This window comes from Echeneis naucrates, chromosome 5, assembly GCF_900963305.1.
Source record: "Echeneis naucrates chromosome 5, fEcheNa1.1, whole genome shotgun sequence".
NCBI classification, from domain to species: domain Eukaryota; kingdom Metazoa; phylum Chordata; class Actinopteri; order Carangiformes; family Echeneidae; genus Echeneis; species Echeneis naucrates.
In genome coordinates this window covers 9826121-9851713 of record NC_042515.1, presented here as the reverse complement: position 1 = coordinate 9851713, position 25593 = coordinate 9826121, and the positions used below count along the sequence as shown (strand labels likewise).

General features: G+C 40.9%; 1 protein-coding gene across 2 annotated transcripts; it reads left to right on the top strand.

Moving 5' to 3' along the window:
* Positions 1-1148: 1148 nt before the first annotated feature.
* iffo2b (intermediate filament family orphan 2b) lies at positions 1149-25203 on the top strand. Of its 2 annotated transcripts, none has more exons than XM_029501405.1 (8): positions 1149-2155; positions 16428-16488; positions 18361-18456; positions 19490-19660; positions 20336-20484; positions 21058-21229; positions 21374-21472; positions 22716-25203. In XM_029501405.1, the coding sequence occupies exons 1-8, from the start codon at positions 1689-1691 to the stop codon at positions 22947-22949; spliced, it is 1449 nt and encodes a 482-aa protein (XP_029357265.1). In that variant the 5' UTR covers positions 1149-1688; the 3' UTR covers positions 22950-25203. The 2 variants fall into 2 exon arrangements, with proteins under 2 accessions (XP_029357265.1, XP_029357264.1); XM_029501404.1 differs by having other exon boundaries at positions 19487-19660.
* The last annotated feature ends 390 nt before the right edge of the window (positions 25204-25593 follow it).

The window sequence follows — 25593 nt, the reverse complement described above, 5'->3', positions numbered from 1 at the left end:
AATTAAATAGTTCTCGTGACTTTTTAACCGAAATATTTGTAACGCATCGCTGTGTCTGCTAATGATAAAATAGGTTGCTTCAATATAAATGCACAAATAGATATATAATACATTTAGACGAGGCTCGTCTAAATGTATTATAACTGTTGTTATAACTTCAACCTAATTGTATTCATCTTTAAAATCTTTTGATGAACTCATGTCTCTACATGACCTGTAGGATAGCTGTAATTAGCTAAGGCAGCCTAAAATATACCGATTAATCAACAATATTGAACCTCAGGCAGATGTGTGATTAAAATCCATACTATACTATTATATTACTTTTTTTTAGTATTTCTTTTGGGGAACATTTCATTTGTCACCACATGCTTGTGAATTTGCTGCTTCTAGTAATTCATGTTAGATGAACAAGCCATGAACAGCCATGTGACATTGGTTTACACTAATAGGGTTTATCAACAGATTAACCCACCAGAGATCTCCTGTGTCAAAACAACAACATAAAAGTAGGTTACGAGATACAACAGGTAAGGCCAATTCACAAATTGCTCAGATCCATTTTAGGTGGACTGGAAGTCATTGTGAAAGTAACGTTCAGTCCCTTCTTCAGAATCAAATCGAGACACATCTGTTGTATTTATTGTTGTTTGAAAACAGCAGAAAAAAATCAGATGAATAATAAAAAATATTGCTCTTTATAACACACACATATGTTATATATGTTGTATATTATGTTATAACGTTGTACTTTGTTTATATATATATATATTTGCTCTAGTTTTTCTGATAAATTTTTGAGGAACATAAAATTCAAACTTATCAAAATATGTGGTGGTGTATAATAGATCTTAAGGTGACATATATAATGTGTCGTATTTGTACTTATTTATATTATGAAATAGAAGAATACTCCTTCATATTGTTTTGTTTTTTTTTTTTTTGTTGTTGTTTTTGTAAAGTTCATTTTAATAATCCATACAATGACAACAAAATCAAGTGGAAAGGATGTGTTGTCACAGTCCACCTCATTGTATTAATCAGGCCCGTGTCCCTCAGTGGGGGGGGGGCAGAGGGAGGGAGGTGGGAGGTGCTGATGTAGGTGATAGTGCCTAGTTTAGCACTTTGCAACATGATCCGTTCAGGCCACAGAGAGGCCGGGCTCTGCGGTCCTGCGTCCTGCCATTTCACCGCACCACATGGAAACTGAATGGATCTCTACAACGAGAGAAGGTGGGCCGTTTTCCTGTGTGGGCCGGCTACATGAACCCGCTCAGCATCAGCTGCTCCTCACAAAGAAAAGGCGAGCGGAGATGAGGATGACGGAAAGTAACGCCGGTGCTCACTGCGGTCTGCGTCAAACCTCTCGCTGCTCCAGGAGATGATGCCCTCGGTGCGTCCTAAATGACTTTCTGGGTTTATTATTAGTCTCTTGTGAACACCCCATGCTGCAGGGGGGGGTGGGTGGGGGTCCATGTTAGTATCTTGGGGTAAACATCCAGCAGGGACAGTGATGGCCACCCCTTCTCCAGCCGCCCAGTCACTGTCAGCATCTGCATTGTGAGGAGAAACTCGTCCTGGAGGAGAAATGCAGAAATAAAACTAAACATAAAAAAAAAAATCTTTATTTTAGCATCCAGACCAGACAGAGCCATAGTCGGATTACAAGGTGTTGTTTGTTTACCGACATGAGCTCTATGTTTTTCTCGGACACTCCGCCCGGTCCGGTCTGCAACGTCCCCACCGGGTCGACCAGCGCCCTGAGAAACGACCTGGGCTCCAACATCCATGTGCTCAAGACGCTCAACCTGCGCTTCCGCTGCTTCCTCGCCAAAGTCCACGAGCTGGAGAGGCGAAACAAACTGCTGGAGAGCCAGCTGCAGCAGGCTGTGCAGAGACCGCAGTACCGGCACCTTTACGCCCGCGAAGTCGCGGTGCAGACCGACGGTCCCGAGTCCCGGCTGCCAGGAACCATCTGGAGCTTCACCCACGTCCGGAGACAGGGGGAGCGGCTGGAGACGGTGCACGGGCCCGGGGTGACGTGGACGCACCCGGACGGAGTCGGGGTCCAAATAGACACCATCACCCCAGAGCTGAGGGCTCTGTATAACGTGCTGGCCAAAGTCAAGAGGGAGAGGGACGAGTACAGGAGAAAGTGAGTTCGCTTTACAGACCTTTGATTGCTTGTGTGAAACTACTGCTCATGTATGTGCTGCTCTGCAGAAGTTGGGAATTTAGAAATGCATCGTTCGTGGGAGAAACGAGGAGCTTTAGGCCTCAGTCCTTCCTCGTTTGACCACGTATAAACCATTTGCACTGGAATAGCCAGACCTGAACAGAAGTCACAACGAGGGGCCCGGTTTTCTTGTCAGCCAATGGGCCTAACTGCGATCACTGCTGCTACACAAAAGCTGGATGAAAATAAGCACAAACACACTCATGGAAAAGACAAACAAGCCACCCAACGATCAGCCAGACCCATCAAACTGCACACAATTTAGAATTTTGTTTAAAAATAAAATGTTTAGTTCAAAACAGTCATTCAAACCAAAATCACATCATAATCACTACGCATGCCAACATAACTACAATACGACTTATTTTTCTTTTCAGGTTATGTGGCCGGTTAGACTGTATATTATGTATCTGTGAAACCATGATGACCATTTTTCCAGTGATCAGAGTTAGCTGAAACACCCAATTAGTGTAATCATGACACTGTCTACCCATCACTTTACCACTTATCAGTCACTTATCACTTATTAGGGTTCTTCGACTGGCAAATGTTTCCTAACTCATCTGATAGAGATGGCAGATATCACGTTAGAGTTGGACTTGAGGCAGCATTTAGCATGAAGGATGTCAGAACTGAGTGGCTGCTCAGCACAGAATTTTTCCCGGATTGAACTGAATCTGTTTCTCACACACTTGGGGGGAAATCCTTTTGCATAGTTCATCATCCACCAATTGTTCTCCTTCTTTAGTCATATTATTTCTAGTTCCTTGAGGACTCAGCATCCCCAGCTGACCCACATCCCTTCTGGTCGGCTTGGCTAGCTACTGGAAGGAGACATGCCAAGCAACCGCTTGCTTCTGTTTGCTGTCATGACTCAAGCTGAGAGGCATTTTAACAGGACTCTGTCTGCTCTGTGAGGTCGGCTATGACGAATACCAACTTCCACAGAGTTCACTGACTCAGTGACACAGAATGTGTGTGCTCTCCCACTCCTCTGGGAATCTGGACATCCCGTCCAGTCATTCTTAGTCACCAGCATATCCCTTTTTGTGCACTTTGGCCTGAGAAGATGAACAGCAGTGACTGGGACAATAGCCAAATTAAAAACTGCTGCAGCTTAAGTCAAAATGTGGATCCCCTTTGTCAAAAGCAGGAGCTTTTGACTTAACAACTTATTGAAACAGCCATCTCAGTTGCTTTTTAATAAGGGTTGAAGTCAATCAGTTAGTCATTCGAATGTAAGCTGTTCTTATTATTAAGTTGTTGGTAAACAAAAAAGGTAGAGCAACATTTCTGTTCCATTAATTTATTTTGTGTCCACTAATAGGCATTGTGGATGTTGTGTTTGTATGATTATGTTTTCATCAAAGAGTTTCAGATGTGTTCAATTTAATGGCTTTACAAGGAGAGATCTGCGGAATAAGACACATTCTTACTTTGCATTTATTGGCCATTGATCATGGTTATCTTTCTGCCACTCTCTTCCCTTTTGCTCTGAGCACAGTAATTGCGTCACCACTGAGTTCTCAACCCAGTTGTTTTCTTTCTGTCTCGCGGTCTAAATCCTCTTTACTATAGTCACGTTTCAGCATTCAATCCCTGAGCCCATCCTGTATAGCTTCTCTATTCTGTGCTCTTTGTGTTTAGCCATTCCTTCGTCCTTCACTCCACCCCCCACAGCACCACTCCTCCCTGTGACATGCAGACTGCTTTGTAAGGCATCCTCAATCCCGACAGAGCCCCCCCCACACACACACACACACCCTGGTGATTTATTACAGCTTTACGAGTGCAGACACACACATAAGGAGATGGATGACCAACTTGCCCATTTCGGACTTGGCCACTAGCTCTTACACTAAAGTACAAAGTAGATACATTTACAGTTCCATTTTTATCATTTCACAGTAAACCTTATTCTTTGCAATGGACTATTGATCAGAATGAGGCAAAACAGCTTGATTTGCCACGCATTGTGGTTCGTAACAATGGCTTATGAAGTTTCTTTCTGAAGTTCATTTATTTTTATTGTTAGAATAAATAAAGGCAACAACATAATGGCAAACAGTACTCACCAGTATTATACAGCTGGATAGTATGCTGTATAAAAACCTGCAGATATAAATGACGAGGGCCCAGATTCATAAATATTCCTCAGGACAAAGTTCAGAATGTATGAAATTCAGGAAGAGATTAAACTCTTGAACCCTTCACCTTCTTTTGTGCTTCCTCACTTCTTAGAAGTAAGTTTAAAGGTGTCCTTAATGCACCTCGAGTCACCTTAAAATGTGTAATAATTATGATCCTTCTGAACACACAGCAGTAAAGTGTGTGTGTGGGGGGGGTGATGGCTGTGGTGTGAGGAAAAAATGTAATAATTGTCATACAGCACCCAGTTCATAACAAAGAGAAAACGTTAAAGCAGTTTGAAGTTGCATGAGGAGTTATCATATTATTTAATACACACCCTAGCCAAACTTAATTGCCCCACAGCGACATGAAAGTGATCCAATCCAAGTAATCCTAAAAAGAGGGTTAGGTTAGGTTATTGTATGCTCTTATTTCTGTTATTTCCCTCTACAGTTTTTGGTAATTTTTCCCAAATATTTCATAATCAGAGATGGGACTGGCTCGAGCACCCACGCAACCCGGAAATGGATAAGCAGTAGAAGATGAATGAATGAATGAATGAATGTTTCATAATCCGGTGCTCCCCCCTGATTACATTTTTGGTTGAGAACAACACTGCTCTTTCAAAGTTGTTGGGTGTACTTCCTGTTCTGGAAAAGCCCTCTAAATAAGTTAATCCAGCTCCTTCAGTAATTTCTCTTTTTTTTTTCACTTTCAGAACACTGTTGTGTTGTTTGCACTACAGCCAGCCTTCATAAATCAGATGGCTTAAATGAATGTCCATTTAGCGCCTCATTGACTGGACTGTGAGGTTACATATCTTTCACACTAACAAACGACCACGCAAAAAGAAAATGGGTAAGGTCAACGCCAGTGTCCACAGCCGTACTGTTTTCATCCCACTGTCCTGCAGTACTGTGAAATGTGTCACTCAGGGGTCAGTGAGGCTGCGCCAGTAACTGCCACTGACATGCAATAGTGCTTAAGAGGCTATAAACGCAGCGGCTGACGTTAACAAACAGATCTCATAGTCATCAGCACACTGCATGTTAACTATGACCAGAAACTGTTGTTACTTTGTGCCTATGACAGTGACCTTTATGTGGTCAGGAAGGCAAAGTCCCCATTTGTTTAATATTTACATTTTATACTTGAGGTGCAGAGATGTAGCCGACAGCGTCGCCCATTATGCAGATTACTGCACAAGCGGGTGGAATAGGATAAAAGACGTAAAAGGATATGAGAGATCAGAACTAGTACTACATACCGGTAGTTATTTGTTGATGTAAACTGATGCCACTGGAGTTGATATGGATTCCTGTGGAATGGAGATGCTAAGAATGGTAGCTAGTATTGAAATGACGGCAGTGCAATGAGTACTGCAGTGCTTCAGTAATACGTTTTCATCATTATATCACCATCCATCACTGGGAACAGGCTGTTGTGCGTGATACAAGACTTTTATAGAGCCAGAACAATCTCTGGCCTCCTGGGCATTTTCTGCCTGTACATGAAAAATTCACGTACAGCAGAATTTAGCTACGTGGGGATGATTGCTTTGAAAATTGAGTAAAGACTCTTTGCTGCAGCTTTGATCTCGCTTTCTGTGTTAAAGAGAAGTGAAAAGCAGAGTTGAGAATCTCTTTTGAAAGTGAGTCAGGCTAGTCATAATAAAGAACTAATTACATGGTGAAGTAAAGTGTAAATCCAGAGCTGGAGGCTGCATTGTGTATTGCAAATATCATATTTCTCCATGAAGTGCAATGCGCTTTACTGATGAGCTCCTCAGCTTCTCTCTGCCTTTGCTGCTGACCTGCCCTCTATATAATCCAGGCCGTCTATTCAGGAAAGGGATTTTCGTTAAGCCGTCACCTAGCACCAAGGCTCCAACCTCCACCCGGCCCTGCACCACAACCTGGCACACAGCCGCTGTACTGAACGGAGGCCTCTCAAACTGAGGACCTGTCCTGCTACGGAGACACAACGAGAGAGAGAGAGAGAGAGAGAGAGAGAGAGAGCTAAAACGATTGAGCACTAGTGTCTAGAGTTTACATTGTTTTGCTCTTCCTGTCTATGCGCCGTTCCACTGTTAAACTCATAGAATGTTTTCTTGTAGCAAATTACACTCAAGTTTTATTTAGACCATTAGACAAAGTGAATATATTCCAGATCACCATTACAAATTTGGAGTGTCCTCAGCCACAGATAAAGCTTGTTCCTGCCGTACAGTGATGTCCAAGAATGAAAGATATGTCAATGCCACAATGTTTTGGAAGACATGGGGGGTATAATTGCATAAACTGTCTCACTGGTGTAAATACTCTCACATGCATGACTCTGGGGGGTCAGAGGGTTTACAGGATAAATCTGCAAGACCTTGAAATAAACAGCAAATAAGAGAAAAGGGAAAAATACAATTCTGCAAAATAAAATGGTTATTTTCTGGATTTCCTCCAATCATGACTTTTTGTGTGAAATATGGAAAAGTTTTAGCTCCTCAGAGAAACAAAACTATTTGGTTGAACTGTTTACAGCTGACAGAAATATGGTTCTTGGAATTGGGTGTAGTGACGGAGAAGGCGCTGTTTTCTGAAATAACAGCCCAAACCGAAGGTTGAAGGGTGTAGCACTTGCACGATGCAATGTGTATAAATCTGTAGCAGAAAATAGTCTCAAACAATTCACGAAAAACTAAAGTGGCCAGCTGTTTTACGAAGTTACTTGGCATGTTTTGAATCCGAAACAGTATATTTGTTCACATTCAGTGGGAACAAATAGACTTTGAACTGATCTTTGTGGCTTGGGTCTTATCAGGATTTGTAAACAAAGACAAAAATCCAGATTGAGAAAAAATCCCACCCTATCATCATCAACATGTGTATCTTTTCTCTCCCTCTCACATTTTCAAGACAAGAAAAAGTCAACAACTGTGGTAACATCAAAAAAGGCATACCATTTGGGTTCTGTATTGATCACATTGGAAGGAAAATTTCTGTGATACTGTACTTGTGCTTTTGTGCCTCTTGTGTCTGGGGCTGCAGCTGTGGTTGATTATTCATGGGTATCGATACAGCTGAGAGCAGTGGTGCACTGCCATATTAAAAAGTGCAGGAATGCACCTGCCTGCACTGACTGCACAGGGAGAGTGCACCAGCTGGATGGGAGGTTTGTTTCATGGGCTGGTTTGGAAAAGCAGTGCTACACTTTGCAGCAGTTGTGGCCTGCTGCAAATCCTCAGATGCAGAGTTTTTCAGGTCAGGTAGTCAGGCAGTCAGGTGAATATCACTGCTAACTCCATAATAATCAGCCCTGATCCTCATTTAAACCCATCAAATTTAACAAGTGTCTCTGACTTTCTGTTCATACCAGCTCTGTTTGAAAAGCATATGCTGTAATCCGGCGTACTATTCCAGCAGAAAGGCTGGAATGCCAGACAGCATGAAGAACAAACAAACTCACAGATATATACTGTATCTTTGGACAGTGTGTAATGCCAGGCATGTGCCAGATGTGGGAATTAAATCTCCCTCTGAGCTCTGGCATGACTGAAACTTTAAACTCACCCAGGTGTGTTGCTCCCTTGATTTCTCAGGACGTCTTTATCTCCTAAGAGGTAAAGTGCACTAGTGTCTAGGGGTGTCATTATGGCTCTTACAGCAAAAAGAATAATCATGTTGAAAGAGAAATCCACATAGCAAAAAGCAGCAAGACAGGATCTGAACTTTCTTTGGTTCCTTTCAATATACTCAAAAGTCTCTTAGTACAGAGATAATTCAGTCATGGTCAACAGTGTTGGAAAAATAATATTTAAGTTACATGCATATACTGCATATACTTAAGCAGTATTTAAAAAATGAATGCAGAATATAGCTTAAATTGTACAGATTGCATATTTAATGGAGTTGCGTTTCAAAGTTTTGAAGAAATACTATACTAACCTTCAAAGAGCAAGACAATGAACCATAACTGATAGATAAGCGCTTTGTGTGATCACCAGCTGTCATCTGTGTTGGGCTGAATGAATGAGGATAAAAGCAGCTTTGATGAAACCTTTTTATGAATGCAACCCATTTACCAATGATGAAATTGGTTAAAAAAATGAGCACGTTCTTAACATCTAAGGGGCATTATGAAAAACCTGGGAGCTGGATCTGGCCCTTAGGCTGGTACTTTCATTTTATTGTACATGAGTAATTGCAACATCATGTCCAAGAAATCTGATTTCTTATTAATACAGTGATTTCACTCTTCGTTTACTTGTGGGGCTCATTCTACAGGTGTGTGTAATTTTGTCTGTAATCAGACAAAAGGTATTTGTCTAGTGATAATGTCTCATGGCTCTATTTCATGTCACATCATTCACACCCTAAACTGTAAGGATTTGTGCCAGAACTGAACATTGTTATTTTCTTTTCTGCTGTCACACCCAGTGCTGCTCCACCCTAACATGGCCTAGGCACGCAGGTTGTTGTTGGCATTCTTACATTTACAAGAAATAAATCCACTTGTCATGAAAAACACCAATGTCAAAATCATTATGGGATTGGTCATAATAATAATCATTGGTTAGGCACAAAGCTCTTCAGCGACGACCTCTTACAAGTGATGTCTTCACTGTTTTCTACAGCTAATGCCTGATATCATGCCGCATGTTGAACAAAGCCGGGAGCTTGGAGCTTTTATCACAGCCATACAATGCATACTGCAGTAAGTAAAATCAGTGGGAACATAATGACATAACTGCACAGGGGTCTACTTTGTAAAATAGGGTGGGGTCAGATTCATTTTAGACGAAGGCTGCAGGGAAAACAGATTTTCAGTCACAATGCTCTGACCCCCACCCTTTATTCCTGAAAAGTGCACAAACAAGCAATAAATTACTCCTTGGTCCTCTGCGTGAAGTTAGAGACTTATTAAAATAGTGTATGCAAAAAAAAACTTTCTTAAGTTACGAAGCAAACTCTTGTTGACAGAAACACTTTTCCTTGTTCTGCCAGTAACAGCCATTTAGCTTCTAGTTGTTTCATAGATAAACGATTATGTTGGGTGTTTTCACAGTGGCAAGACCTTTGCAAGTCTCTGCAAAGACTTCAGCATCACAAGCTCTTATATAACTGCTTCTGAAAGCAATATTTAATATCAATGGTTTTTATGAACACCAACGTGTTCAACCCCTCTCATCAAACAGTCTGCAGCCAACCTGACAGCAGCATCCCCTAGACAAGAGAAAATAGGACAAGGACGGGCTTTGATAGTTGAGGAATTAAAGGAAGCGTTGAGCTCACACCCATATAGATGGAGAAGTCTGTGTGGCAGCGGCGTGAGGCCAAGTCATTAGGGTGGATTATTAAGACAAGTTAAAACAGCAGCTCTAAACATCAGCATGAAGGGAGCCTCCAGGGGTTTTTGTAACAAATCCATTATTGAGACTGACACTGTGATCAGTATTAATTAGTTTGTTATGACTCACCCTTGTTCCAAAGAACATCGTGAACATCATTCAAGTGATATTTCTCGTTTATTGTTTTCTCTTGTTCTGCCTAGACTTGCCTCTCATAATGTTGAATTCTGGAAAAATAAGACTTAGACTTTGAGGATTTACAGTAAATTACATTCGATATCAGATTTTGCCTGCCGACGAATCATGAAGCGCCCCAGAGACATACAACACTAAAAGAAGCTTTATCCGTGTTTGAGTGCACAGAAATTTCCTGCCGTGAATTTTGGGCAGCTGGTGAGAAGGCACGGGATGTTCATGAAAATCACTGTTTACATTTCCCAGCGCCTACAACCCCTCCTCTTCAACGCTGATACGTGCATGAATTTTATGAAGCCACTTGGACATTGAGCTTCCTTATGTGTTAAAACATTAACTCCATGGCATCATATCAAACTAGGCTACACTCATTCTGCTGTAATATTGTAATACTTTACAATTCAATATAATGATGCACACTATGAGGAAGTGTGGTTGTGGGTAATAGTTAGTAAAATTTTCGTTATAAAACTATGAGAAGAAATATGAGAATAACTAACTATCGCAAAAAAAAAAAAAAAAAGCTAATAATCGTGGTAACATACAGAATATATATTGTATATACACGTAAACATATGCTCAAATTATTGAGATAGAAATGAAAGAAGTAACATCAAGAAAAATGAAAATAACAACAAATAACAAATATGTAAATAAAATAATTTTATAGATTGTATATGAGGAATAACTGCACGGCACACATCAATATATCACCATTGTCATGGTTGCATACAGGCATTAAAACTAAATATTAAAAACTAAAAGTAATACTAAATATTTTCATAAACATAAAAATGTGTGATATTATAACTACATGTACTTGCAGCTATTAAACATCTGAGTGTTTCATTGAAAATAAGGTCATTGTGGGAAGAAAAGACAAGAGTAAAACTAAAAGTAAAAGATGAATGAGTTGAATAACCCCGAGGAATGTTCTCCTCTTGAGCCTCCTAGACTCTGATCCAAATTGTCTGTACTCCCTGTGTGCAGTAACAATCTCATAACTGGAAAATTCTCAGAGAAAGATATTGCCAACAATTTCCAAAAGCTTCTTAGATAAGCTTTGCAGACTGAAAGTTCAAGGAAATGTGCGGATGAAGTCATTGTATTTTCCAGGAAAGCTGACCTTTTTTGGTCAGAATTATTATAATTCATAACCTGAAGGCCTGGCGTCCATCCCCCTTGTTCATTTGAAGAGCAGATATGAGAAACAAACACATGAGCACACATGCACAAAAATAGACAGCCGACAAGGTAGCTATATAGGTTGCAGGTTAAGAGCTGTAGCGTGGTGCATAGTTTGCAAATACAGTTCAAATAAACAAAACAGATTCACACGATATACGCAATGTAAAAATATGCCTACATACACAGGTGGACGTAAATACATGTTCACATTTAGAGCAGATTTCTCCCTTTGCCACAGGTTTTCTTGCTACATTTTATCCTTAACATATATCGAATCATGAAATTAACCAAGCTGTATGTTATGTCTTGACTGGAGATTTACTGTTTAGATAGTATGTACCCACGCACGCAGTTTATAGAGCTCCTGTATTAGTATTCATTCAAGGTGCGGACAAGCAATGGAGGGAATGGGTTCAAAATGTTTATTCATCATTAGGTGGGTGAAATATTTTCTTCCGTTAGATGGATGACAGGTCTTTGGGGATTCTGGAAATTCATTTCAAGCGGTGTTAAGTGTTTTTAAACAACCATGGGTTTTTACAAATTCACCATTTAATTATCTTAAAGAGAAACCCTGATTTAGCTTTGTGACCCAAAGGCTAATGCTATACTGCTCTACATGAGAGGCACAGACAAGGGCGAAGATGCAACGAGAGCTGAAAGGATGTGCTGAGGAATTGATTAGTCCATCGACAGAAACGTAGTTCAAGCTTCCCCAATGTGACGCTTACTGTTTTGCTCTATTATCATCAGTGCAAATTAATAATGTTTTGGAATTGAGCGACAAACAATTTGAACAATTCATTTGGGACTCAAGGAATTCATTGTAGATGTTTTTTCCTATTTCCTGACCTTTTTGCAGTAACCCACATAATTGACAGATTAGAATGTTTTTACCAATAATTTCATGACACATACATTCCAAGAAGTCGATTCATTTGTAAAGCTTTTATAATCTATGACTTAAGAGGTTATAAAAAATTAAAGTCTCTCAATATGGAAAATAAGATTTAGAGCCGTCAATAATACAGTGTTTAACACTGTCTAAGTTAGCGACTGACAACATTTGGTCTAATGATAATGGTAGCTTGGGAAAATGCCTGTGGTTACTCAGCAACACCAGCAGTCCTCGCCTTTGGCCTAATGGAGTCTGTGTCCTGTTAGATGCTTATCAGAGACTGACCATGCCTTTCGAACATCAAGCAGCGCACACATCACTGCGCACAGATTACATGATCGGCTGATGGCACCGTTTCCACCGACACGAGGCAGCTCGCCCTGGTGTGCGGGTGATTGTGCTGCAGGTAGAGATTTAGGTAAAAGTAAAGTAAAATGAGCTTCTGACTGTGGAGTACTGTTTCATCAGCAGAGACACCCAAGAAACCAGACGGTGAGCCACTGAGCTGCTCTACCTGTCGGCCCAATCCATTTCACATGGCAGCATCATTAGCACCGCTCTCTGTGGGGCCAGGGGAGGCTATATATTACAGAGCATCACGATATTCAATCGATGACCTGCTGTGGTCATACCTCCTTTTTTCTCCCAGGAAACCATCACATTACTCACTATCTCACATCTCGGTGCCACAGATGCACCCTTCCCATCCCACTCCTCCTATTTGGACAATATTATTAGAACAGGCTGTGCTGAAAGTGAGTGATGGTGCCTGCTGCTGCACTGTATAATTGCATGTAGAGGATGTGGGTTTCTCATGTCACAGAGGAGACATCATATAGACGCCTATAGAGTTCAGACGGGAGGACTCGTGTGCACTCTGGTAACTCTGGACGTGATTTTTCAAAGCTGTCAGTGACCTCATTTCATGTTTGTCCTGCATGTAGCTAAATATATTGATCCCTCTATCGGTTGTCATGTAACACTTCCTGTTTTACTATTGCCTGCCCTCAAGAGAATTAATTGTAATGGTGCTATTAAAATGTACTGAAGTAAAAATGCGCAATCTTGCTTCAGAAAAGACACCCAATTATTTGTGTCTTCAGGACAGTACACAACAAAAATTTCATAAATACTTTGGCATGGAATAAAAAAGGAATATTTATTTCCAGTCAAACATCTGGTAAGAGATGTGTTAAACTAATATTATACCACCAGTGCCGTTCATGGTGAGATGTGCTTATCATTGCGATTTGAATATTTTTACTATAACACAATAACAAGTTATTTTCATAATCTTTGGAACTTCAGCATTTTTGACATGCGGGGCTTTTAAGTCTGTATTTTAATTTAGTAAATGAATTAAAAGCGTGCACTATGATCTTCGGGAAGAGTTTTTGAATTTAGAATTTAAGTGTGCAGTTATCAAGGAACTCCACTCAAAATGTTTCCAGTGCATCACATATTTTAAAGAGGGTGTTGTCTGATCTGCTCTGAGCCACAGAAGATTTGGGGATTGATCCCCAACCACACCTCAGTTTTCTCTGTGTGCTCGTGCGGTCTGTTCATAACAGTTTAGTGGTCGCTCTGTAAGACTTCAGCTATGTACTTAGTAATCATTTGATAGTCACTTTCCTCACTTGAATTCTGACAAATGAATCACGCCTGAAGGAGAGCAATATAACTGTCACAATGACCTCTTCTGTTGAAAAGAATCAAGCTTTGGCACGCGTGTGGATGAGATTTAGATGTGTGCATGCTGCACGCCTGCTCTGTGCTCTGATAGGAATAAAAATTGAAGCTGCTTGCGTGCAATCGTAACTCCCAGACATACCACACAAAACAGGGAGTGTTAGTTGGCATGCGCTGTTGGAATGCTAAAAAAATGGCTGTTTGATGAAAGACTTGAATACACAACAGTATACCGTTAAATCTCGATTTCTTCATTTGTCACAGAAGATCACGAAAGTTGTGATCTTGTGACAGCCACTTACAAGTAAAAGTCCTTTCCTTTTGCACTGATTCAATTTGAGTAACCATAAATAAGCACTATTGCTCCTTAAGTAGCAATGCTGAATGAGGAAAGCAATTATTTGTTCCAATTAGTTCTTAGTAATTATTAGATTTTCTTTGATATATTGTGAACAAGATATTAATTGGATGATTTATACTTTCACGTATCACGTGACTGAACGGTTTTGGTTTTTTTTGTGTGTGTGTGTGTGTGTGTTTTTTTGTGACAGTTGAGTGTGTAGGCAGAGCTAACAGTTTTAGAGTTATCAGAACAGGATCTGAGAGGTTATGTCAGTGTACAGAAGTCTATGAGTGCGCACAGGCTCCAACCCTTGTGCTGTCTTTGTCCTTGTAAGGAGACTCCGGGTGTGTTCATTTGACTGAGTCACACCAAAGGTACAGGAAAACAATGGCAGAGGGGCCAGACAGAATACCTTTGCTGTGCAGTGGTGTCATCCATGTTTGGACTAGCTTTTCATATCTGCATTCTTGAAAACAGTGAGTGATTTTCCATTTGGCTTTTATGGACCGCTGAGTCGTAACTGCTCAAAATAACATAGAAGCAGTTGCTTCCCCATTGACTCCATTACCTCTGGTAGGTGACATCAACAGCATTAAAATATCGTTGACAGGGACAAGCTTTCCCTCCATCAGAGGGACGATTGAATCATTTTATCCGGTTACCCCAATTAAAGAAAAAGCTGTTATGGCTGACAACTGACAACTCACGTGTTGCAGCTGCTGTGAGAAATGGATCTGTGTCTGCAGAGGACGTGATGTAAATATGAACTCTAATAACCTTACTAGGGAGTCCTGCCGCAGGCAGGCAGAGTGTTGTGGTCACAGTAAAGCAGCACTGGCAGCATTTTCAGAACGAGGCTTTAATCACGATGTGAGCTGACGCGCCCTGCCAAGGAGTACTTCTTTCTAATTAGACAGTTGAACATTCAAGGGGTCCTGAATAGAAACAAGCTAAGTTCTGTTCAGGAGATGAAGTCTCTAGTGATGCCTGTTGTGGTACCAGAGTGATTTCTGGCTGTGATTGTGTTTCTCCGTGGTAAAAGCTAAGGGTAATCCCAATGAGCTCAAAGTCAATAGTGGTCATCAGATGTCAGTTTTCCCCTTACCAGTAAACATATATATTCAGACATGCGCTTCCGCACACCAATACAGACCAGCTCACCCAGTGTCTCTCTCACTCATTCATTCACTCACACACAGAAAACCTCCTCTCTTTTCATTGTCACTGTCACCGTGCATGTGACGCATGTGATTCATCCTCACATGGGTGTCTAAATCTGTGCAGCTACTTCGTTTCCTGAATGAGTTGATTGTCGATTCTGAATTTCATGCAGTCCTCTGGGACACATCTGTGACTCAGCACACTTTTTATCTCATCTCCCAGAGAAGCAGCGGAGTGTGTGTTAGCAGCATTCTGAAGGGATGAATGCAGCCCAAACCCAATCCTCTGTGCCGTGTGTGTGATACATGCTGCAGTGCCATTTAAGCGGCTCCTAATTTTGTTTACACATGGCTGCCATGGTGCAGAGACGTGATATGACCCAGCAGCAGAGGAAAATAGAAGAGTGCTGCTAATCATAGCTCTGAGCCAATCGGCGGTGAAAGGGTCAGGTGCCTTATTTTTAGCCAGCCGTGCGGCTTTAGGATGGTAATATTGGTCAAAATCTGTCCAGTACTTTTGTTTGCAAAAACTGTCTTCTGAAACTAATGGTGTGAACACCAAGCTCAACGGTAAACCTAGGATTAGCATGCTAATAACGAGAACATACTAAGGACAATAGTTTAACATGCAAAACATAAACATTGGCAAAGACCTTTGAGACTCTTCATTATCACGTTCTGTTGTATTAAAGCAATAATGTGAGACTCTGGCTTCTCTGTGCGATTTGTCTGCCCAACTGGCGACTATGACGGGATGAATAATTCATCTTATCCACTGAGATTCCTATGAATGGCTCTAGCACATGCTAACTCTATCTGTACCTTTGTCAAAAGCATAATGGGAGATTTTGTGTGCTGCGAAATGTTACTGGCAGGGTCTTGTGCACATACTTCCTGCACCTGCGACCACATGGGATGTGAGGCAGTGAGCATGAAGGCATTCAGGCTGCAGCAGAGATACTCCACCCTTCTGGGTGTGTTAAAGCTCACATGTCTCTCTGCAGTCAGTGAAAGGTTGGAACTATTCATGAGCAATGTTTGTCAGATTTGGAGGGGTATTTATTTAGGCAGTGGAGCTGTAAAGATGATTGCATAAGGGGAAATGGGCGTAAGCCCTCACTGTCAAGGGCATTTTCTAATCAGAGCTGGGAGTATTATCCCCACAAAAGTACCATTACCCTGTGTAGTGGCCCCCCAGGGGACCAGGACCAACAGTAACTGACCCATCTCTGTGCTCTGTGTTGCAGATGGGAGGAGGAGCTGTCCAAACGGGAGCAGCTGGAGTCCACGGTGGTTTCCCTGCAGCAGGTCTGGAAACATAAACAATAGAATACATATCATTAACATATTTATGCACAGGCTGTTCAAAGGTGATTTACCACCTTCAGAGAAGGAGCACAAACTAAATCTGAAAAGGCAGATTTTGGAAATTGCCACCACAGCAGATGTAAGAGCATTTAAATATAACACAGGTCTTTGTGGCACTTTATGCAGTGTGGGCTCAGCAGAGCTGGACTCGAGGCGGATGTGTGTCAGATTAGAAAAACCGCATTATGAACCCATCAAGAGGAGTCAGCTGGCCTAGATGTAGATATAAACATTGAGTATCACAGCAGTCTCCCGTTGTGTTTCTGTGCAGAGAAGACGAGCAAAAATAGATGTAGTGAGAACATCTATTTAAAATACCACACCTTGAGGCAGCAACATAACATGCACGTCATCACAGCTGGTGTCAGTATCTCATCTAGTCGACATCCTTCCCTCTATCTGCCACTGCACAAATCAATCAGTGGCAGCTATGTGATTGTCTTGGATTCTGGGTCAGCAAAATCCAAGAGAGGGAGAGGTGGTGTGCCAATCCTCCCAAGGGGCCCTTAACCTTTTAGAGCGCACAAGCAGATGTTGCTGTGTAAAGGAGATCAAGAAATCTGCTCACACAGTAAAGTTATTGTTGTGGGCCCGTAGCCAGAGGACTGTTACCTTGTGGTGACATACTACAGAAAACAAAACCTGGTAGAAGTCAACAGCTTTACACATCGTTTTAGTGTTTGTGCCTTAACATTGCACAGCCTCGTTTACAAGACAGTAAAAGGCCATCCATTCAGCGGGAAATAATGGAAACGGTTTATGTTAAAAGGTAAGAAAAAAAAGCTCTTTTTAAAGTTTACATAATCAGGCTGCAGTTATTTCCGTTTATGTTGATTAGCCACAAAAGTGAGAAGAGGTTATGACTTTGATATAGTAAAACAAAAATGTCATATTATTACACCTCACACTGTTTTGTATGGATTGAATAAATGAGGTGCAACATTAGTTCAGTTAGACGTCCTGGTAAGTGGACGTCTTGCCTTTGGATCGAGCCAGGCTACCTGCTTCCCCCCATGCCTTTTCTTTGTGCTACGATGCAGACATGAGGGTCATAACAATCTTCTCGCTGTGCGTTTATGTTTCCACCCTTTGGATCTCATTTGCACAAGCGCTACCTTCTTCTATGTTAAATTTAGGGTACAGTGCCTCCTCTTTGCTGAGGTAGCTGCAGCTATAGAACATCTTTTGTATTAAGTCATGCTTTCAGCAAATATCCACATTTGCAATAAGTACATATAAAGAGGAGACTTTATGATGACCTGTGGCTATCATCTCAAACAGTAACCACATAAAACAGTTAAACATGGTAATATAAAACAGTATAACTGTATAAAATCTTTATTTGTTTAGATAGGCCTGATCAGAACGTAACCAGGGTTATTCTTTCAGTTACTGAGACTGTAGTTACCAACGTTACGCAGTCAATGTCTTTGACAACGTGACTCCTTTTAATTTCATTTTGATATTTGTACTTTCTGTCCCTCTGAAAAGATTTCATCAGTCGTTCATTCATATCAGTTACTTGTCTTCAGCCTTGCTCACTGCTGCCTTTACGTTGAACATGGAGACTAAAACTGGGACCAAAACACGGACCATGGTAGAAATAAGTCACACGATCCTTCTCTCCCTGGAGAAGTTGCACTGTTGATGATGTTAGAATTGATGACAATAAACCTGCACTTAAAAGTGATGAGAATGGGTGTTACACACTTTTGTTGTACAAATTAAGGCAGGTCAGAAATGTTTCTTGGAAAACATGTGATCCGCCACTCCGCACATGCCTTATTAAGACCCTGGATGTTGTTCCGTCAGAGTGCCCAGGAATCATCAGAGATCCAGGATGAGCTCAGTGAGAAGGTGGACAGACTGAAGGCTGAACTCGTGGTCTTCAAGAGCCTGATGAGTGATGTAAGTATTTATTCAGCGCCAAGGGGATGTGATCACCATGACTTCCCTAAGTCTGACCAAGCTTTTTGTGCTGTAAATGCTGGGTTGACTCCCGTGCTTGAAGCCTGTCACTCACACAGTTCTGATGTATGATACACAACACACATGCCCTTCCTTCCTTCCTTCTTTCCTTCCTTCCTTATGTGGATTCAGGAAAATACAATGCCTCCAAATCGAGTGTTCATTGAAAACAGCTCAAATAGCAGCTGTAGATCAAGCCCATTTCCTGGTCTGTCCAGCCCTGTATTGTTCCCTGGCAGATATGCTCCAGTGTGACGTATAGCTGTAATATACTGCAGTGGGCTCAGTCACAGCTTGTGCTTGCTCAGGGATAAATATGGCCAGATGATGTTTTGGTTTTTTTTTGGAAGGTCTTGGTGTTTATTTTGCTTATCTTCACTTTGACATTTGCACATTGTAGATTTTTCATGTTATTTTCTGTGCTTTACCCCAACGTGTGACTCCAGAGACAGGTGAGTGGCACAGCACCAGTGGCTTTTTTAGGACGTGTAGATTATTCAATGTCTAGAAATTGTTAAATAGTTGTTGTAGTTTGTGGCTATGATTGTGTCTCTCAGTGTGGTCTCTGTCTTGCCACTGTTCAGAAGAACTAATGGTCTTTTTGTCCAAGTTAGAAATAATTTATTGAAAACACTGGCACGGCCCATATCTGCCCTATCAAATCCAATCCAAACTGAATGTTTAGAAATATTTGTTATACTGATAAAATAATGAAATAATGCAAAAGTGGATTTTCACTTCCTCACTGTAGACTAACAATTAAATTACACACAGAACAAAAACAAAAAACTAAAGATAAAAAAGATGATGAAATCATCATGAATGGCAAATAATAAATACATGTGAGATTACATTTATAAAACGTAATCATTTAGCTTAATAATATGTAGTTACATACAAGATCACTTAGTGGATTAAAACAATCAGCTGGCGGATTTGTGTTATTTTGAAATCCCTATTTATCTCCAAGCAGCAAATGTCTGACCTGGACACGAAGATTCAAGAGAAAGCCAGGCGGGTGGACATGGACATCTGCAGGAGGATCGACATCACGGCCAAACTGTGTGACGTGGCTCAGCAACGCAACTCAGAGGACATGTCAAAGATGTTCAACGTCAGTCCAGTCAGGTCTCTCCCAGAGAAGGTGGGTTTGGATCAGCTGCTGACTGTAACGGCAGAAAAAATATGAATTATTTTGTGAAGGAAGCAGTCAGCACTCTGTAAATGAAATCAGAGCCGCCAGTGTCTGATGGTGTGCCGGGGTATTGTTGCCCTTTCTCCCAACTGACCATCATGCACTGAGTGACCCCTGTAAAAGTGCAGGAATGCATGTCTGCACGTTTTCAAATAGATTGTCAAACATACACATTCAGAGTAGTGACTCTCACTAAAACACACATACACACAAACACTCGCAGAAAGAGAGAGGGGCGGGGAGGGAAAAGGGAAATGCAGATGTTGTAGCTTTGCTGCACACAAGGTTATCATGTGCACATTGTTGGCTGAAGTGCAAGTATCAATCCGAACTCTTATGTCACATGTTGTCATATATCTGCCTTATAATCACCTGAACCTGATTTTAAATACTGAACCAGTGACGAGAACTAAATTATGTGTCTACAGTGTGCATCATACACTTCTCCATTTATTCTTATTGACATTTTACCAGTTCAATAAACAAACCAAAAAAAAAATACTGCATTTTCAGCATTTACAAGAATCCCCCCTGTCTTAGGAAGGTGAATTATTAATTATCGTGATTTTCTTCTTTGCATGTTGGTTTCGTCGTTCATTGGATCTGTGTTCATTGTCTTTGCAGGGGGCCACGGCCTGCTGCAGGAGGAAAGAGCGCAAAACAGCATCAGACGAGGAAAATTCAGAGATGGATGCAGAGCCCAGCCCTTCAGAGGAGGATGTCCCCGGGTCACTCAACATCACAGACGAAATGAAGCGCATGCTCAATCAGCTGTAAGCATCACCTCACACACACACACACACACACACACAAACGCATTAGCAATTCAGGACATCAAAAACAAGCGTTCTTTGCTTTGAATGAAACAGAGTATACTCTGCAGTTGCGCGATACAAGCACCATTTCCTGTGAAGTGGTGATGGGATTGGTCGGTGTATTCCCTCATCCCCCTCTGGTGTTTATAACGAGTGTTGCATCTAACACACTGCTCTTTTAGCAAAACTCAGCATTTCTACAGAAAATACTCAGCTTTTTTCACAATCCTTGTGTTTTCATTCTCTTGAAGCTGTTTCTCTCTAACAAACAATGGCTGCTTTAATCCTATTTACTAATCACTGCCCCCTAAATTATTTTATTCAAAAGCTTTCAGCTGCTTACCCTGCTGTGTGGTCCAATGCTTTTAGTTTCTATCAAATCTTCTTTCTGCCATTTCATTGTCCTTATGAATGCATGACCTTTGCTGAATCTGGTGGCTGTTATACGTCTCCTTCCCCTCCTCCCTTTCTCTTCTTCTTTCCATTCCTTGTCCTACACAGACATTGCTCAGATAACTCCTTTGTTGCCAGGCGCGAGACATTCGAAATCGACGATGACTGTGACAGTCTGACATGGGAGGAAAATGAGGAGACTCTCCTGCTGTGGGAGGATTTCACAAACTACAACGTGCCCTGCACCATTACTGCAACAACCTGCACGGCCATTGCACCATGTGATGGCAACGGTGAAGCTGCTGACCCGGTGAGTGTTCCTTGCGTTTCTGGTCGTCTGCTCACCGTATGGTTTACAGGCTCATGCGAGTCAGAGTGTAGATCATTGCTATGGATGCTGTGTAAGACATCTCCTCATGCATGATGAATGAATTCACTGTCTGTGCTCTCTAAGGATTCCCAGGATGGAAGTCTTGGCAGCCTCATTGATGAAACGGAGTCACTATTTAAGACCAGAGAGCAGGAGTACCAGGAGACTATTGGCCAGATCGAGGTAGACAATCTATATTAGTGGTGGGACTCGATAAAGAAAAAAATGTATCTAGTTAATTTGAGAATTTGTAATTAATTAATCAAAATTAATCACATTTCATTTGGTGACACAAGAAAAAAGGAGATTTAAGTTTTTTTGATGAATGAACATATACATTAGGTTCAACTCAGCACACAGTGGAAACTCTGACCAAAAGTACTGACAGACTTCAACTTTTTCAAACATTGTGTCGGAAAAAACCAGAGAAATAAAACTATCCAGTTTCAGCCAAAAGCTCCTGTAAGTATCCCTGCCCCAAACTCCACAGACCAGGCCGCCACAAGGTGTCCGACCGGCCTCCGACATTCCCTCCTACATAAAGTACAAAACAAACTTCCCTTCAGCCATCCAGCATGATGTCAGACGGTGCGTCGCTGTAATCTGTCTGCCTGAAACTCCTCCACTGACGAAGGTTCCGCATGCAAATGAAAGCGCCTTCATTTTTTTCAATGAGTCATTTTTTACTTCACTCATTGAAATAAGCGCCTTAAAGTCCCAGCCCTAATCTGTATGTGTCTTTGTGTGTGAAAAAAAGACCTCAAATGATTCCCTCTTTTAAAAAAAATCTAAATTGCTTTGAATCTTTAATCCAGGCAGTAAAAGTTATCATCTTATATTGAATTATCACCCATTCCATATTTTATTCATATTTCAGACGTTTTTTAGTCATAGAAAAGGGATTTCATCAACATCTCACAGTTAGATTTAAGTCTGTGTAATCTTTTCTTTCATTTTCCGCCGGTGTCATATGAGAATTGGGAAAGATCATTTGGAAGGGTTTAGCTGAATAAGGATCTTTTAAATCGAGTTTGGATTTACACAGATGTCATTCAATATGTTTAAAATAAATAGAAACATGAGAATAGGAAGCAGTACAAATCTATAAAATACAGAGCTGTTATTTTGGACAAATGTTAACCTGGCAGGTTTTTCTGATATTTCACTAAAAGTCAGGAAGATTCATTTAAAATGTCAATAAAGCTTGAGTTATTACTTTTATTACATGCCCATTTATGCAAATTCAAATTAACGAATTCAAGAACTCAAGGAAATTCTATGTAGGTGGTAGAAAAATTATTTATCTATGACATATATTTTCCCATCAAAATAATGAGCAATTTCTCAATTTACAGTAAGAGCAATACTCTTAAACGGCAGCAATTTCTTCAGGAAGTAGCATAAAGCTCTTTGTTTATGCTTTTAGATGGAACTGGCCACAGCGAAGAGCGACATGAACCGACATCTGCACGAGTACATGGAGATGTGCAGCATGAAGCGAGGCCTGGACGTGCAGATGGAGACCTGTCGACGGATGATTAAAGGTGGCAGGAACTCTCCCTCTTTCAGCTCTGTGGCCAGCAGCGACTCAGGGAACACAGATGAGATCCAGGATGAAATTTCGGACAAGGACGTAGAGGCCGAAGTCTCCGTTAGTTGATAGCTGCGGAGTAGGGCTTCGTGCTGTCTCCCCCCGACCGGCCCTTATATTCACAGGGGTCACATGTGTATAGAGCTCCACGCTGTTAGAGGGGTGGACCAAATCAAACCTGGGCCTGTTCGACCTGTTAAAGTTGTGATGTCCATGCTGACTGACACAGGCCCAGAACTGGTGCTTTTATACTATTTCTGTTGTTTAGAAAGTGGTGGTAAGTGTGGTGATGGTGGTGGGGGTGTGAGGATTTGGGGATAGGGTGTTTTTGCTTCTGAAAGAGAAAAAGGGTGCGTATAGAGTCCAAGCTGTGCTTTCTTTCTCACTGCTGCCTCGCTGGATTCATGTCCAGAGCTTCACATCATTTTTTGGGAGAGAAATAGAAATTCTCAAATGTTTTAAACAGGCCGAGAACTATTTTCTATAAATTCTTACCCTATTAAAGTCCTTTTTTTCTAAAGGAATTGAAAATAGTACATATTGTGCTTCTTGTTCGATGAACAACTATTACATTAATGGAGAAAATAAGACACATCCATCTTTGAGTTTTAATATTGTTTTTAAATGCAGAAAATCAGTTCCCCTTGCTCGGAAAAGTGTTTTGTTTTTGTGTTATTAAAGGTGGGGTTGTTTTGCGAGGCAGATTGTCTTCTGCCGAGGAGATGAAACAAGAGGTGGAGACAAATGTTGCTGGAGTTCTGGTGGTTTCTGAGGGAACGCTGCAGGGTTGCCAAAGCTGTCAGAGAAAAGGAGCACAGCCTTTTGATGCATCAGTGCACTACTGAAGTTCTATGCAATTTAGCTGGCCTTACTTTCAGACTGGCTTACACTCGTCATCAATTGTCATGAAACCAATTCAATTAGCCTTTAAGCAAAGCAGGTGTTTTCTATGTATCATTTTGAGAATTTTGTGTGCGTGTGTTTGTGCGTTACTGTGTGAAAAAAAAAATATATATATGAATGGGGCATTTGTTTTTCCGTGGATACCAACAGTAAAAACTGGAACAGCACCCCCCTAACAAGGGAAAAACCTCTTCATTCATGACAACATAGATTCTACTTTCTATGGAAGCAAGTAGTGAATGGTTCTGAATCGTACTTAAGTTGGGAAACAATGTTCTCATCACGTGCTGTTTAGCTTGCGCACATCAAAACATTTCAGCTTAAATGTCTAAATGTCTTCACTTTAATGACGAAAATCAATCAAACTAATGGAATCAAAGTCAAACAAGGCTCTGAGACCTCTTAGGCAAAACCAAAGGATTCATTTCAAAATGTTTTCACATTTAACCACATTCAGATCATTCAATCAATACACACTTTATTCTTCGTCTTTTGGAGAGAAGTTTATGTTCGCTGCCCTGCAGGGGACTCTGTTCCAGGTGTGTGCTTCTTCAGACTGTACAAAGGGAGCTGTAGGCATGTGATCGTATACCCCAGAGGCCTTTTTGTTCATATTAGTCTTTTGCAACAGTTTGAGATGGCTCACAATTTCGCTTCTCAGTGCTTCCACTGGATTAGCGTAGAAACTGATGGGTGCATGGAAGCAGAAGTGATCTTCTTCTCACCTCTTTGTAATATAATGAAAGTATGGTTTGCCAGATCAAAGAATAAGTGCTATTTCTATCTTGAAGATTTACAGAAGCAGAATGTCAAAATACAGACATTTTATCATTTCAACATTTTTCTTTGGAGAAAAGGAGCGATGGGTCTTTTGTTATAATTTCTTTTTTTACTTAATAGCTGCAATGCAGACTCTACGCTATGTTTTTAATCAAGTTTCCTAATTCAAGGCTCCTAATCATTTATTAATTGCATTTGTGGCAGAAAATGTATTTTCCACAGTTTTTAATCATTCTGTTTTAACCCAAAAGTGTGTTAATGTCACCATATTCAGCTATTAGTATGTTTTAAGGAATGTGTATTTTTTCCAGATGCTTTGGTCATTTAACTGCCGTATATGATTCTCCATTATGAAAACCAATTATATCAAACAACAGCGAGTTACGGAGTTACAGCCACAGAGAAAATGCCACATGCTTTTTTTGTTTGAGTTGATGTAAAACCAGCGTGATAATTAACAAAGAGCCATTCTCTTATTGGTACTGTACTGCAGCGGTGACATCAAACTTTATTCATTAATTGTATGGCTGTAACACCACCTCCCCAAAAAGACAAACAAAAAAAAAAAAAACATTATATGCCGTCTTTCACATAACTCTGACCATCACACTAACCAGCCAACCAAAGCAAGTATGTACCACAAAATACGACAAAGATGTAAATCAAGCTATGAATCCTAACTAAGTGTCAGTATTTGTACAGGCCTACCCAGATGTGTTAAGTTTGCAGAAGCGTTCATTCTTGTGAACTATTGGACATTCAGTCTATTATCTAATCACTTGAAGCAGGTCAGATTCCAGGAATATTGGTTGGAAATACGGTAGCAACCCTCCTTGTTGAATGTAGCTTGATTGGAGGCATCCTCTGAACACCTTACAAGTAAATGCTGAGGAAAAAAATGTAGCTTTTTAAATCCAGGGATATTTGGTGTGCTGTTACTTCATTGAGAACTGGTATGTTTGGCTTTACTCAACAGGTCCCCACCTGTGTGTGACCTAAGTGTATGTAAATTAGGTCCTGGTGGATGTGA